Source organism: Labrus mixtus, chromosome 14 (assembly GCF_963584025.1).
Source record: "Labrus mixtus chromosome 14, fLabMix1.1, whole genome shotgun sequence".
NCBI lineage: Eukaryota > Metazoa > Chordata > Actinopteri > Labriformes > Labridae > Labrus > Labrus mixtus.
In genome coordinates, this window is record NC_083625.1 from 23,577,461 (window position 1) to 23,590,553 (window position 13,093).

General features: G+C 43.0%; 1 protein-coding gene across 1 annotated transcript in view; it reads left to right on the forward strand.

Moving 5' to 3' along the window:
• srrm3 (serine/arginine repetitive matrix 3) overlaps window positions 1–13,093 on the forward strand; it is an 89,278-nt gene that overhangs the window by 73,931 nt on the left and 2,254 nt on the right. The window contains exons 10-13 of the mRNA XM_061055914.1: window positions 839–1,001; window positions 9,256–9,539; window positions 10,002–10,253; window positions 10,335–10,460. Of these exons, the coding sequence (XP_060911897.1) occupies window positions 839–1,001; window positions 9,256–9,539; window positions 10,002–10,253; window positions 10,335–10,460 (825 nt within the window). The remainder of the gene's footprint in view (window positions 1–838; window positions 1,002–9,255; window positions 9,540–10,001; window positions 10,254–10,334; window positions 10,461–13,093) is intronic.

The window sequence follows — 13,093 nt, forward strand, 5'->3', positions numbered from 1 at the left end:
AACTATCCTTCAGCTCTCCCAGTTTAATAAAAGCGGAAATTACCCAAAAAATACAACAAAAAAAATTGATTTCTTACAAAATCAATGCAGCTGTGTTGATGTTGTATAAGAATGCAAAACATGATGTAACAATTTAGTGTTGAAGTACTCAAAATCGCTTACATTTTGAAGGTCTTGGTCTCGTCTCAGACTTCAAAGCATTTTTACTCGGCCTCGTCTCAGCCTCAGACTGGACGGAATCCGTATTATAAATCAAGACCTGTCAAGACCACCACTGATAGGCTTCTTTGCCACGTCATTACTGTGATTAGAAGGAAAATGCCTTTTTCTAAAACAACGAAGATGATGATTTTTCAGTGATGTTTATGGTCTTGGTCTTGACTCGGTCTCTTAGCTTTCTGGCCCTGGGTATGTCTTGGTATCGGTTAGTATGGTCTTGACTACAACACTAGTAAAATGTTCTTTTCAAATACAATAAGTCGGCTTACACGACCTTGTTCTGAATTATTCATAGATGTATTTGATATATTCTTCTCTATAAGTGTTGGCTGCAGTCTCTCTCCTGCAGTCTTCTAGGATCAACTCTTAACCTGCTCATAAATTCTCTTAAGCTCGGTCATTTTATTTTCAAGGAACAATACAACAGGTGAAGTCATTATTTTTATCATGAGGTCCAGAGATTCCCTTTCAGCCCTTTGATAAATATGAGCCCTGAGCGAGGCCAACTGCAGCCACAGTTTATGAACATTTTTAATAGCGTTGCTCTGCAGGAAGGAGTCTGTGTGTGCATTATATAAATATAGATGCTTTTTTTTCTCTCCCGTCTCTGCTCTCACAGATTGAACTCCAAGCACAAGACAGATGGACAAAAAGCGTCGGGCACCTCGCTGTCCCCGGGCTCCAACGCTCCCACCGCTTGGCACAACGGGGACCACACCCAGCGGAGCCGCAACGGAAAGGCCGGCAGACTCAACCACAGCGAGGGAGAGAAAGGGCACGATGTATGTACTCTCATTTATTACACTCCCACACCCCCCACCCCCCACCCCCCAAACCCTCTCCAACGGTATCTGACAGTCTCCACAAAGTGACTTTTATCCTGCTCTTTGTGTTGGTTGACATCAATTCTCATCTTCTTTGAATCTTTGAAATTATTTGTCATAGTTTTTTAGGTTTTTCTTATGAATATGATTATTTTAGACATTTGAAAAAGAAAACACACCTGTGTGTAAAAAGCTGCCGCTCCTGCTGCTTTGTTTCTGGCTCCCTTTGACTCCTCTGCCATCCTGATTTTTTTTTTGTTTGTTCTTGTTGTTTGCCAGTAACAGAGGGAGGGAGCAAAGAGATGAAAGGTTCTAGTTTTTCATTTCAGCGAACATCCTCTGAGACGAGCCTCAACATTAGCATACCACACCTCAGATGGAAATATGATGCGCGACGGCAAACACAACGTTTCCAAATGAATGCACAAAAATGTGTGTTTTCTTTCGGGGCAGGTGTCTGCTAACACACAAGACAACAGAATAAAGGGAGGCAGGAACAGGTATGACTAAAAACACCCCCAAAAATGATCTTTAAAACAAAAAGAGTTTAAAACAAAAATGTGTCAGGAATGAGAACGTCTGCAGATAACGTCTTCATTAGAGAATATTATTAAGCGCTCTGATCAGACGTCTGACGGTGCTTCAAAGTGATACAAATCTGTGATTCCCTCTTGAACTGACTAATCCAATTATTAAATGAAAAGCTTTGATCTGAGCATGACAAAATGAATTGAACAAAATACGGCTGTGCAGAACAACGCAGCAATCCCACCTGTTTTTGTTGCAGAGCTGCATGGAAGATTTAAAGTGCTTCAAACAAACACACAAAAGGATGAAACAGAATACAGGGTAACACTTTATAGTAATGTCACAATATTCATCATTAGCTCATCACTAATTGGCATGCTAATTAGTAGCATAATGGCGGATTATTCGTCATTATTGAGCAGTTATTAGTTCCTTAAGCCCCGTTTCCACTAAGCAGTCCGGTTTGGTTCAGAACGGTTTGGTACGGTTTGGGTTACGGTAAATCCTGATCTTGCTCGCGTTTCCACAGCTAACCTTACCCCTTGCACTTCATTATATCACAGCCGCGCGACAAAGTGTAGACAGCCAATAAATTCAACAAAGAAGAAGAATGAAACACAGTAAACATAGATCAATGATTCTGCATCCCCGAGGTCAAGGGGTGGTGCTACGCGCTGACAGTACAGTACAAAAAAACAGCCTGTCTCGCTTTATGCCGATATGTTCATGAAGGTCGGTTACACTGAAACATATGATCAAATACATTTATCAGCAGAAAGTGAGACAGTGTGCCGGAGCCTTTCTCTTTGTCTTTAAGTTATTAAAAGGTCATTACATTACATTAAAAAACAGCAGACACTTCCTATAATAGGCCCCTTAAAGCGTGATAAATCACACTCTGTATATAATCCCCTCTCTGCTGTTTAAGTGCTCCTGGTTTGTTTTTGCTCCTCTGTTAGTCTCTGATTAAATCACATTCCGCTGTCATGGAAACGACCTCTGCTCTTCACCACTTTAAAATGATCATCAGAGCTATAGTCAGACAGCGGACGTTACGTTTGTTTATAACAAACAACACGACTAAGAACCAAAGGGAACGCTCATGATATGATCGTCCTTTTAATAGATGGACGTCTAAATTGTTTGAAACTCAGAGAACTGATGTCTTCTGTTTTCTACTCCAGCTCACATGTGTCCTCTCTCTCTCTCTCTCTCTCTCTGCTTATTTCTGTTCGTTTTTTTAATCAATCTGATTGGTTTATACTCATGAATAAATGCCCAAATCTTTCTGTCTCGTTTGTATAAAAAGCACTCAAATGTTTTGGAACTGGACCACGTAGGTTAACTGGGTATGTGTAATAGTTTCTTCTTGTCAATACAGCTGTCTTTTCTCCTTAAGCACATGCTCTGCTCAGTGATAGATCCTCTTCTCCTCCAGGCGTCCATCAGCTCCTGCAGAAAAACCACCACAGCTTAAAACAGACTCTACTGCTCCTTACTTACTTTACACAAATGTTGATATGCATGTCGCCCCTAGGTGGCAGTGTCTCTTCAATCCCGGACATATGTTTCTAGTCTCAGGAACGGTTGCAGAAAGGCGAGGGGGGGGTTTCTACAAGGCTACAGAAGGATGCATTGCACCCTCATTTTAAATTTCTGCACCCTCAATTGAATAGACGCAAAAATTAGAGCTAGTGTTTTTATTTACCTTTAAATGACAACAGTGACTCCATGATATGATGGTCATGAGAGGTGACCTGTCCGTTCACCTGGGACCCATAACAACTACGCTATTTGTCATTAATGTTGCCGTGGCTATAACTGCTGCCCCCCCCCCCCCCCCCCCCCCCCCTTTAATCTCAACTGCAAGTCATTTGGTTCTTGAACCGGGCCTGCAGGAGGTCTGTTTGTACCTTTGAGTCTCTCTGTTGGGATGTAGTGAAGGAGGAGTATCTACATGGCTCTTCGTTAAGCATCATCTCTGTAGGTGATGACGCCTCTTTTTGTTAATCTGCACCAAAAGCGTAGATATTTGTTTTCATGCTACCCTCCAAACTGGAGTCGTGGCAGAGGAGAAGGGTGCTTATGTGTGACAGATCTCAATTTTACTGCAGCAGTTGTGTGGTTTAGCAAATGTTCAATATAGCAGCTTTGTTTTTTTTATATCTTTATCATCCTAATTTGTTTCTGTAGTCGTCCTCTTTGGATCCATATCATTCACTGTGATGGAGACAGTCCTGGATGCTTCTTAGAGAAAAGTTCAGTAACAAACTACAAATAAATGCCCTCCTTGAAGCTTTCTCTCATGAAAAACCAACATCCAGTTGGTTGCTTTTTAAGCCTGGCTTGTCATCACTACAGCAAATTTGATATTTTAGCAAATAGCAAAAGTTCAACCAGTTTAAATAAGTCTCAGAGCTCCCCAAAACATGTGTGTGAAGTTTCTTGTTCTAAATACACTCTGATCCTGTATTTGATCATGTCTATAAACCCCTCTATTTCAGCCCTGCTCAGAACAGACTGTTTCTGTGTCTGTACCTTTAAATGTAAATGAGCTGTGTCTGACCACGCCCCCTCTCTGGAAGGACTTGGGTGACTTGGACTTTCTCGCTCCATGTCCTATTATTTACGGTGAGAAGGCAGACTCAGAGGGCAGAACAAACACCTAGCTGTGGGAGTGTCACCCACCTGGGGGAGGGGTGACTGCCCTTTGTGATGTCATGAAGGGAAAATCTCCAAACGGCCTGTTTGAGCACACATTTTCTGAAAAGTGGAGCAGGCAAAAGACGGAGAGGATGGACTTTTCTCATCATTGGGGGTTTTTAGACAGACTAGAGACACATGAGTGTTAGAGAAACATGGTCATATTAAGTGAACTTTAAATTTGTGACATTAGCTTGTACTGCCGTTTTCCTTTTTTGCATGTAGTTCACATTGAAATTTAACATTTTTCGTTGGAGATACAAAACATGCAAGGCAATACCAAAGCTCACCTGGAAGCTTGAACACTGGTGGCGCTTCGACGTTGTGTATCTTGCTGCACAGAGGATTGTGGGTAACAGGTCACCCTGCTATCCTTCAACTCTTGGATCAAGTTGCATGCCTCTAGATTTCAGGAGAGAAAGCTTAAGAGTCGAGGACTTTTGGGGAAGTTGATAAAAAAAACAAGCTTTACAGCGCAAAGCTTCCAGACTGTCTCCAACACGATGAGCGAGACCGTCCCAAACAAGGGGCCAGTCTTCCTCCTGTTCATGACTAATGGATGTTTTTAAACACTTCAAACACAACTACATGGACTCTTGGAGATTACTAGGACTACTGACACATTGAAAAAAAACACCAGTGTTACTTTTAAAGGGACCCAAGCCATTTTTGAAAGTGAGCTCCCATGTTCTGGCTTACAGTTTCAAACTGCTCCTCGGGGCGCTCTCCCTCCGTACCTGTGTTTATCCCGATGCATAAATAACAAAAGATCGCCTGGAAGAAAGATGGCCGACGTCCAAAAACATAACAGAATAGAGAGCTAGAGAGTGCTGCTGAAAAAAAGACCCAGGCCAAAACGTGACTGGGGTCCCTTTTAAATGTGTTAAATCTTTAGTTGTACATTATAGCAGTGACTATCTCTCCCTGCCCCCCCTCCACCCTCCTGCCCTGTATACCTGATCATATGTGTCCTGTGTGACTCACTCTTGTTGTCCTACCATTTTTACTTCCCACTTATCTTTCACATCTGCGAGCTCTGCATGCCCTCCTCCTCCTCTTCCTCCTCTTCCTCCTCCTCCTCCTCCTCCTCGTCCTTATAGCTCCTCTACTTTACATGGATGTCCACTAATATGACGATTAACTCTTTCCACTTACCTCTATCCATTCCCTGTTTTGACACAATATGGCTGCATTTGTACAAGCGAAAAAGACAAAGCAAATCATGTAGTGCTTAGATTCATCCTTTGTTTCTTATTTTAGTTTGAATTCCATCTGGATTTTATTTTTTATCCCCCACCTTCCCGTCCCCCCCCTCCTCTACGTTATTTTTTTGACTTTTTGGTTTGTTTATTTGTCCTTTAGTCTCTGGACACAAGTATGTAGCTTTGTTACTAAAAGAGGTCATTGTCTTTTTCCCATTTCGCTGCGGAGAACATTCCTTTCTCCTTTTTTTCTTTCTTTCCTTTGTTTTGTTAATATTGCATACGTGTCACTGATTGAAATGGAAGGTAGGTAACGCTTTGCCTACGCACGTGATCTATATGCAGATGAGAATGTGACAAGCACCCTAGCCTGAGTGACGTCAATGTTTCTCTCTCTCTCTCTCTCTCTCTCTCTCCTCTCTCTCTCTCTTTCTGTTGTTTACACTATGGTCTAAACTCATTTTACTTCAGCTGTTATGATTTGACTCTTAAAAAGATTGGATTACGTAGAGCTCTGGTTTTTCTCTTTCCTTCTTAACTTCATCCTGAAGTGTCCCGCTCTATCTTCCAGGTCCATCTCTTCCTTTCTTTCTTTCTTCTTTTTCGTTTTTCTTTCTGTTGATTTTTGGTAGAATGCATTCCTGTTTGTCCAGCATCTCTCTGTTTGTTGGTGATTTAGAACATTCGTCTTATGATTTTACATCATATTGATTTCCACGACTGTTTCTAACGACTGTCATAAGCACCAGTGGTTGTGTGTTCTTCTTCTTATATACCGCCTAGTTGTCCTCTCTCTCCTGTGGAGAATGGCTCTTCTCTCTGCAGGGGCCACTCGTCGGTGTTTCTACTGTATCTTAGATTAGGAAGCTGTTCAATCTGAACTTCTCATTGCATGCCTAAACCTCAGCTACTTTTCTTCAAAACACATCTCGGAGTTTTACCTTCTTCTTTGAGCTGCCTACAGCGGCTGTGTGCATCACAAGTATCTGTTACAAACTCCCACTTTGACCCTCCATCCTATACTGATACTTTGTTGGTTTTTCAAATAGAGGTTTGGAACATCAGGTATATTCAAATCTCTCTTTCAATGTGATTCCTGCCAGGAACAAATACCTCCAAAAGACCAAATCCAACAATGTAGCCGTTTTCACATCTGCACTCCTGAAAATATCTAGATCATTTCCGGAGGACTGCTCTGGATATTCTCCTGACCTGGATGTTCACATATGCTCCTCACAGCGGGAGACTATCCATGTCAGACTAGAGGGGGGGCGGGGGGGTCTCCTGAGGCAAGACAAAAAACTATGCAGAAGTAGCGGACGAAGCAACAGAGTCCTCTATACGATGCAATAATGAGAATATTTGTCTTTCTATCAACGCTACATGTAGTAGAACAGAATCACAATCTGAACTAAAGAGTGGAGAAGAACATACTGGAGAACAGGAAACATAATACAGCAGGTTCATTAGAGCACAGAGATGGTAGAGGTGGCGTGCAGACACTTTATGGTCGTGCAGCAGTTTGGCTATTAGCGTTCACACGAACAGTTCCTCCTGCAAATATCAGGAGGGTTCTTCTGAGGAGGAAAGATTTTAGAAAGAGTCCAAATAATGCTGTTACGTTAAGAAGAAGATTATGCAGTGCGGGCGGCTTAGCAGGTCCAGTATTAGCAATTATCTTAGCTACATGCTAACATAAAATGACAATACTGACATGCTAATATTTAGCAGGTATGTTTACAATGTTTACAGACTGTGTGTGTTTAAATGCTAACATTAGCTCATTAGCTCTTCTCACCGTTATCGCGTTTATTTTGCGAGCATTAAAGACAGAAACACATCAGATTTAGTAGAATGAATCCTCTGACGACCATGATGGAATAGTTAAGATTTTGCCTGACTGGACCAAAAGCAGACCAGGCGACAGTCCAGGCCAACATTGCAGCCTGTAGATCTTTTCTAGCAGCTGAAAATGAGATGAACTGATATCCTCCTCTGGGCACCGAAGCACACATGCATCACACAGGAGTGAAAGATTCATCTGTTGGGGACCATTATTCATGCTCTGGTGCAGAGATAAAAACATACATCATAGTTGGGACAGATTTATTGTTGGTTTTGGTCTTTTACTGGTATTAAGATCATAAAAAATATATCGTCTCTCTTATAGTTCAGGACACATTTTTACTTTGAAAACTGTTAGCTTGAAGCTAATGCAGACTTCTCGTCACTCTAAAAGTAGGCTCCAAAAGCCTAAGGGATCCATCAACTTGTTTCAGTTGTTAACTGGAGTTTCACAGGACTGATACTTTTTGGCGGGGGTTCCTACATCAGTCTTCCCCAGAAATAAAAACATGAACACCATAAAATATGGTTGAACCCGAGTGTTTTCCCAGGAGTTTAACCCACTGTTGCTGATGTAGAGATATGTTAACAGAAACTTTGGTTGTAACCAGAAGTCTCTGAAACACCAGACCTTAAAGACGTGTCTGGGAGTTAAATAGTCCTTGAAAAATCTAAAGAGACACGCTCATCCCTCAGTGGGTGCTGGATCCCAAAAACACAAAAAGGTAGGGAAAGCTAAACGAGATCCGCACACTAAGAAGCCCCCGTTAGAAGGATTTATTAAGTGACGTTTCGAGCGAACATGCTCGTCCTCAGACTGTAAATCCTTCAAACGGGAGCTTCTTGGTGTGCGGATCTCGTTTAGCTTTCCCTACTTTCCAGCTAAATACTCCTTAACACGGGGTAGAGAATCCATGGAGAGAAAAATAGGTAAGAAACATCCAGCTGTCTTTAAAGTGACAGATAAAAGGTGTCACTGTGGCGAGCCGGCTGCTGTGCGATGTTCAGGAGGGGAGCGGGCCCAGAGGATTGACTCTGTGTGTGAGGGCTTCCCTGCACATTGTGGTTTTCCTCTTTGCTTTTCAGTTCTTTTCCATTGATGTCCATGCATTGTCTCATGAGTCACTGGCAGGGAAGGGTTTTGTGTCTTTTTCTCTTGCATTTTGTGAATCTAATGATGCACTTATGTTGCCCCACTTTTCCCTTTTCTTCATACCTTACCTACTAAAGGAGGGAATACCACTTTATTGGTAAGTGGATGTTAACCAGAAGGGAGTTAAACAAGAGTAACCATTAGACCAAAAAAAAAAAAACAGAGAAAATGGGTCGCTGTTCACATCTCAGCAATTGTCTTCAGGAAAAAAAAAAATCCAGAAAGAGAAAATTGAGTAGCAGACGATTTGTTTTCTGATTCGATCGATTCAATAATTGTGAACTTTATTTTGTTCCTTCCATTTCTGTGATGTTCCGTCAAGTTGTCTTCTCTTTCTGTTTCGTTTCATTTTTTTAACCATTACTTTAAAAAAAGAATAAACAATGAAGAAGTCCTCTTTTTCTACTCTACAAACTCTGTAGCTCTGTACTTTCTGCCTCTGCTCTTTAACTTATTTGGTTCACAGTTTTGTTGATATTTTTCCCTCTCTTCCTCTTCCTCCTTCCTCCTCCTAGTTTTTTTGTTTGTTTTTGCGATTATGATTTCTTCAACTCATTATGGTTTTGCATGCCAAGTATTGCATGCGCTGCACCATAGAGGACTATCTATAAGCCATATGGAGAAAACCTAGATCTTTTTCTTTTAGATGTTTACCTTCTTTTGGCAAGTACACCGTAGCACTCACTCCCCCCACCTGAAAACACTCTAATGCTCTCTTTGCCCTTTTTCTTTTTTTTTCTTTTTTTTTTCTTTCCTTTGTTGGTCATCGTTTTCTCTGCAGAAGCTCCGTCTGCTGACCTCCAGCTCTGACGGCCTCCAGTCCACTCTGCTGAGAGAGCATAAGCTCCACAGCGGCCCTGGCAGGAGCCAAACGGGACAAATGTGCACAGCGGGAGAGGCTGGGAGTGTGGACGGCAGGAACACAGCTGTGAACCAGACGTCGGGGAGGAGAGGGAGTCAGAGAGGCCAGAATAAGAGCTCCCACTCCCCCGCTCACAGCAGCAACTCGGCCCACTCGCAGCACAACCACGCTCACAGAGGGAGAACCCCTCGGCATCAGAGGAAGTAAGCACAAACAACAGTTTTGGACTCCCCTCGGTTCTCCAGATATGAGAGCAGTTATCAGGTCAAACCAACAGGTGTTGCAGTGATGGAAGCGGGCAAGAGAAGTGGTTCAGATAGAAGTGATTGTACCCAACCTCAAAAGCCTCTGCATGTTTCTAATAAGCTCCACGAGCAGAAACGTGCTCAAACTAGGATCAATATTGGAGATGCTTTTGAAAAATGGAGAGAGGTTAGAACACAGAAAGGTTTACAGACCGATGCAGAGCTGGATAAACACTGAAGCTTCAGTGTTCACCACATGGCAACCTCAGCATCAACTCTAGAGAGGAGGGGGCGGGGGTAGACAGCTTTCTGTAATGTTTTTAATTTGGACTGCAGTACCCATTTTAAACACTAGGTGTCAAAGTTACATACTGCTCCTTTAAACAACAATAATAAGATCATTATTTTAATGTATCACAGGACAAAAGGTGGCCACTCTTCCAAGCGCCACCACCGCTCTACTCGAGGTCAGGCTCACCACCGGAGCACGTCGGCATCTCCAGGACGCCACTCGCACGCATCGGGCAGGAAGAAAGAGGAGTCTCGAAGCAAACCAAACCTCCGGCAGCGCAGCAGCTCCTGGAGCAGCGGCCGTTCGTCGTCACGTTCTGCCTCCAGAGACAGAGGGCCGAGCAAGGCCAAGTCCCCCCACAACAGACAGAATAACTCCAGGTGAGTTATTCTTAACTGTTTGATCGCTTGTTGCCAGGGTTTCTGTTTTGCTGTGCTGATGGTTTTCTGTTTGTGGCGCAGAGAGAGGGACAGTGCCAACCGCTCCGACACCGACAGCCGAGCCCGCCGTCGCTCACGCAGCTACTCGCCCATTCGTAAAAGAAGAAGAGATTCTCCCAGCTTCATGGAGGCTCGCAGGATCACCAGGTAACAGCAGACGTAACACAGCCTTTCATGTCTGGCACTTCAACATGACACAATCTAATGGGTGCTACACTGAGTCAGCCATCGCTGGGGCAAAAGTCGTTACTTTAGATCTTCAGATAACGGTGAAGACATGCAAGAGAAATAAAATTTGTTCCTGCTCTAACTCACAACTGGATGTTTTAAGAACCACATTCAGATTCATGAACTTCTCTGTGTGAATTAGGAGTTAAAGACTGCAGGCTCAATCAATGAGGGGAGAATTAAAGGTGCAGGCTTGGTGGGTTTATGGTGTTTTGAGGGGACACTATGCATTCCTCGGCCACACAGAAATCACTTATACAGGATTTATTTAATAAAAAAATTATGATGCATTGGTTAAAGGCAGGGTTGGTAATTTCCTCCAGAAACACTTTTTAATATTTTGGTTGAAATTGTGTTTAGGTCCTGACAGAAATTAATAACTCATGTGCTCTGAAAAAAAGGATGAAGAAAATACGTCATCTGTAGCAGTTGTAAGCCTGTAAAAACTTTGACCAATGTCTGCCACGAGGTACCAATCTGATGAACCAATCACACGCCTCCCTGTCTCCCTGCTCGTTCTCTGACTCTTGCGTGCACGAACCCACACTCAAAGCGCATCACCGATGACTTTAGGAGTTTATACTGTGAGTTTACTTACAACTGAATGAGACGATGTAGTTTCTACACAATGTAAGAGATGAGCCGAGATCCGCTTCTTGACCAATGGTGCTCGTGCTTGTAAGTGAGGGGTGTGGCTTTAGAGGGAGCACAGAGGGGAGGGGGCTGTGTGCAGACGGAGCACTGAGGGAATGCTACTTTCAAAATCATGCTAGTTTTAGAGAATTACCAACCCTGCCTTTAAGGTGGACTCTGCAGTTAAAGCAACAATGTTACAATGTTAGGAAGTCCCCACTCTTTGATGCAGTGATCTTTTTTTCAAATGTTCCTTGATGACATCATAATTTTCCGCCTTATCTCTGATTGAAGCTCAGGATCTTATATTGCAGAATTCTCGCTCTCAGTAAACAATAAGCCAGATGTTTTTGGTGGGTTTTTTTTCCCATGCAGAGTAATTATTCAGCCCTGAATAATGCAGAAAGTGTGATGGATATAATTATGGTGTTGTTGAGTGTATTGTGTCACGCTGACAGATGCTTCTATCCAATTATATCATTGAGGGTCGGCATAAAAACAGAAACACCTCTCTGTAATGCCGTGAATTCCATCAGCATCATCACCTGCTGCCTGCACAGCGAGGTTCAATCCACGTCTCTACAAAAACTTTACATAATGAACAAAGTCATGAAGGAAGCATTTAATGCAGGACTGATGTTAAAGGGTGCTGGAGTTAAAAAGCAAACATCGATCTTTCTAGTCGTCTTTGTTTGTATCCATGCACTCTATTGTTGATTGTTCCATTAACTGTGAATCAATGAATGAATATGCATCAATACATCTGTTTCACGAGGTGTCTGCACATCGAGAGATGTTTTACGACCTGGCCTCAAGGCTTTTTACAAACTTGTTTTGATAGTGACAGTTTAATCCTTTTCGTCAATTATTAAAAATCAAAAATGAGGAAAACCCCACCTCTTTCATTTACTTTAAAGTCTTTTGGGGACACCAGGGAGCGAGAGCGAGAGAGTGGGGATTGAACTGTTTGAAAGGAGCCGCAGGTCGGACTTGAACCCGGGCAGTCTGCTCGGAGGACTACGGCCTCTCTACATGGGGCACGACCTCCCCGCTGGGCCGTCTGCACCCCGTGTTTCTGCGATTTAAGGGTCCAATGAGTCCTCTCGGTGTGAACAGACAGGGATGAAATGTGTGTGTGTGTACTCTGTCATCTTTCACTCCAGTCCTAGAGATCCTGATGCCGAGACAACGGGATGCTGCTGAACTCAGTTGCTGTGGGCTAGTTACCGTGGTAACAGTGAGGCTCCAGAAGCTCGTCCGAGCTGCAGCACCATCAGCGGTCTCCTGAGTAAACCTGCCTTCGTCCTTTTTATTTTTTTAACCTCTCCTCTCTTTGCTCACTCCGACTCTGAAGCTGCTCGTCTCTGCAGACTCACACTAACGTTGTAACACAGGGGGACAGAGATTAAAATGCCATCAAGGATTATTAAGCACATATCTCTCTATGGCTCAGCCTGTTTGGATTCCCGAGGCAGATATGGAAGACAAAAAGCTGAGCCTGAGTAATCTACAAAGACAAGGTGCAACACGTTGTTGGAGCAGCAGGGAAACCTTGATAGCATTTATCTCTCCCCGCACTGCTGAGTGTTGATTTTTCTGGGTGTCGGCCTCCACTGTAGAAGAAGAGCTTCTTCTTCTCTTTTTTTCAACTAACAGCCAATTACCTTACAGGGAACACTTCCAGGGTGGCTATTAACCAGGCAATCTGTGCTTCATCTGAAACTAACGACATGCATTTCTCTACTGCGTGTGTGTTGGTGTGCAAAGTGTGTGTGTGTGTGTGTGTGTGAACAGCTTAGGCTTTTTTAACCCTTATAACTGCTCTCTTTCAGGCTCTTTACTGATCAACCTAACACTGATTTGCTCTCAATCAACCAAACGTTGTACTAACACAACTTATAAAAGACCTTTGCTGCGTT